Genomic DNA, 3,481 nt, shown 5'->3' with positions numbered 1-3,481 from the left:
GTCTGCAGGGTTTGTCTGCCCTCACACATTGTTTATGAGCTCTATCCTCACGCCTACTACACGTGACACCATCACCATGTCATGCCACATCTACATGGTTAAGAATTATTCATGGTGATCTAATCTCTCTACCACCACTTCCTCAATACCCTGACCAACGTCATTATATCCATAATGCAACAGCACCTACCCAACTAGGAGTAATTATAAGGAAGGTACTCAGTAATAGGGATGAATAGAATACTAGATTATTTTACTGAAGTTAAAGTGAGGATATTTGTGTCAATATGTTTAGGTAAAAGTAAAAAGAAGGTCATTTAAAATATACTCAGAGTAAACATTATGGTGTGTAATAAGCAATATAAGGCTACAGAACTTAAAAAACCTTACATCTCTTATGGAATTAACAGTAGAATAAAACATCACCAAGGCAGACAACATGTAAACACTAAGAACTCAATAATCAGCCACAGACAAGGAAAAAGAGAGCTGCCCCGTTTTTACACAATGTGTAGTGCACACACTCTCTTTGCAGTGTGGTTCCAATGCGCTGGCTTGCTCAGCAAGTTACCCCGAGAGCTTCAAGCTTCAGCTACTCTGGGAAAAACTGCACCCTTAACTACCCAGCCGTTTGGTTGAAGTATGATACCTGGTGCTAGGACTTTGACAGGCAGGACAAGCAGTATGAACAGGAGGAGCAGAGAAAACAAACAAGGAAGTGAGGTTTCCAAGAAGTTCTCCAACCAAGGTCAAGCCATCACCTTATGTGCCTTTTTTGATAACCAAGATCATGGTCTGAGCCAATGTGCAGCCATCAGCAGACTTAATAAAGACCAGCTGGCCGACTGGATAAAGAACAACAAAATGAACCCTTCGGCTCTAGGTGGGTGGTCATCTGCCTTGACCAGTTACCTTCCTGTTGCTGTCATGTAGTCAGGTTATTGGGCACTGACACTGAGACACTGAACTGATGTATAGTTTTTCATTTGGACTGTTGTAAGCGTTGGCAAATTCATGGACGAGCCCCCAATTTGTCACAACCTGGCTAAAGGTTGAACAATGACAGGGAGAACACACAAGGGTCATAACTAAAAGTTATTTTATTTTACATAACTAAAAGAGAAATTAAGCTTAAGATTAACTAAATACATATAGTTTTGACACCAGACCAGGTGAGCTGAATCTCTCTGATTCTGACGACTAGGGTCCTGGAGGGAAAGGCTGGCTCAGAGGGTCGTCACATTGTTTTTCTGCATTGCAATGACCATTAAAACACCCACATAGTGTGTAGTACATTCACAGTAAGCAAATAAAGTAAATAAGCAAATTGAATGACATTATTCTCACAGAATAATTATTGTTTGACAAGGGAAAAACAATTATAGAAAAAAAATTTGATTATAAGTGAGCCATAATATTAAAGACATGTTCATATGGGACATAAATATAAATTGTAACAAATTCCATTTGATTTTTATAAAATACAAAGTTTGATATCCATTATGCCTTTTTAAATGTGTAAACTGAGCTACCTACTATGTGCTGCTGAACAGATTTTATAGGGTATAGATTAAATTAATTTAAACAAACTGAAATTGGCATGGGTAAATACAACATTAAATTCTTTTAGCTCTTTGCAGTTGCAAACAATAAAGCCCAGTGAGTTAAGGTTAAGTATGGACTCGCCCTAATTCAGGGAAAATATAGTCCTGTTTTAGTATGCAGCCAATGTTTATTGTACTAATGTACAGATTTAACATACTCTACAGAACACCTTAACTTGATACACAAATATTAAGATCAGCATAAAAAGTAAATCACAACAATAAAAATAAAAACATCAAGAGAGAAACACACGTTAAAATGATTCAATAAAAAGACAATAACACACATACAAACAAAGAAAAAAACTAATGGGCACATAATCAAAACCATTATAAGATAATACAGACAGGACGTGTGTGTATGTGTGTTGTTATTCTAATGCATAATATTATATTTTACAATACAGATTTTCATCTAGAACATAAATATTAACTGTAGCAAATTCTCTTTATAAATGTTTTAAATACTAACTGCGATATGCATGATGCCTGAGTCATCTAAAATGTGGTGCTGAANNGACTGCACTGCACTGGGCTTACATATGTTAAAATACAGTGAAATGGGTCAGGGATCAATACAAAAGTTATATTCGTTTTGTTATATGCAGTTGCAAACAATGAAGAACATTGAGTTAAGGCTTAGTATGGAATCACCATAAATAATTCAGGGAACAAGTATAATCCTATTGCAGTTGCAGAACATAAACACTATTAGTAAGTGCAACAAATCAACCTTGGGTTGTTATTAAAAACACATTTTATAAAACATTGTTTTTTTCCAATTAATATGTATCTTTGAAAATAATTTTTGAATCATTCAGTGTATTTTGGGGGTGAGACCTCAGCCTTTACTGCGTTTCAACTGAGTTTCAGTCGACAGCAGAGGTGGTACATGAGGACGGGTCTGATGGTCTGATCTCGAAGCCCATAAATGAGCGAACTCAGACATCTGGGTAGGATATATATAAACACATAAAAAAAACTCTTGATGCGTACAATGATTAATCTTTGCAGCGTTTTTGACAGTGATACAACAATAGAGGCATGCAGAGTTGACAAGAGAGTGAGACCCAGCTGTACCTAGATCAAACAGGTTATTATTGCTTTTCTTCTCTAAAACTGGAAGAACAAAAGCACCCCAGGTTTGATCTTAGGGAAGTACAGATTCCTGGGAATATGTTCACATGCAAGGTTTGCAGGGTTTGGCCCAGGTTTGTCTGCCCTCACCACATTGTTTAATGAGCTCTATACCCTCACGCCTACTCACGTGACACCATCAGCATGTCATGCCACATTCTGCATGGTAAGGAATTATTGGATGGTGGATGTAATTCTCCCAATACCCTGACCACGTCATTATATCCAGAATGGCAACAGACTACCTACCTAGGAGAATCTTATGAGAAAGTGAACCACAATGATAGCCATCTTTGTATTTCTGATAGTGACGATGCTAGCATGTCTCAGTGGATAGCACACAGCTACATATCTCTCCAGACACATCACCACCAGTGTGAGAGGAGAGATTTCATTTGTGAGACTGGTGAGCATAACAAGAACACCACACTCAGGATACGTTGGCATTATTCTACAAGAAGCCAGTATGTACAGTAACTGACTCAGTGCCAGTAATACAGTGTCTCCAAAAAGGAGGTTATACAGAAGAATGTAACGAGAGGTCTCCCGAAACACAGATTTACTCCTCAAGGTGAATAACATCGTCCCATTAATGAAGAGAAACACACAGCATGGCGTTCCAATCAGCGTGGAAAACAACACTCTTTCCAGTAATCCCTGATACTTCTGCTCAGAAGTAATGTTGAGAGTCTGAGACTGATTTACATACGACATCTTAGAGAAGCATTTAAGACCACAAT

General features: G+C 37.7%; 1 protein-coding gene across 1 annotated transcript in view; it reads right to left on the bottom strand.

Annotated features, from left to right (window-relative positions):
* The window catches only part of LOC118331678 (odorant receptor 131-2-like), a 6,996-nt gene extending 3,541 nt beyond the window's left edge, over nucleotides 1–3,455 (bottom strand). The window contains 1 exon segment of the mRNA XM_035666745.1: nucleotides 3,018–3,455. Coding sequence (XP_035522638.1) covers nucleotides 3,018–3,455 — 438 coding nt within the window.
* Between the last annotated feature and the right edge of the window lie 26 nt (nucleotides 3,456–3,481).

Source organism: Morone saxatilis, unplaced genomic scaffold (genome assembly GCF_004916995.1).
Source record: "Morone saxatilis isolate NCDOM2014 unplaced genomic scaffold, NCSU_SB_2.0 Contig20, whole genome shotgun sequence".
In the NCBI taxonomy this organism is placed as follows: domain Eukaryota; kingdom Metazoa; phylum Chordata; class Actinopteri; family Moronidae; genus Morone; species Morone saxatilis.
Note: the sequence above shows the minus strand (reverse complement) of the source record. Positions and strands in the feature narration are given on the sequence as shown.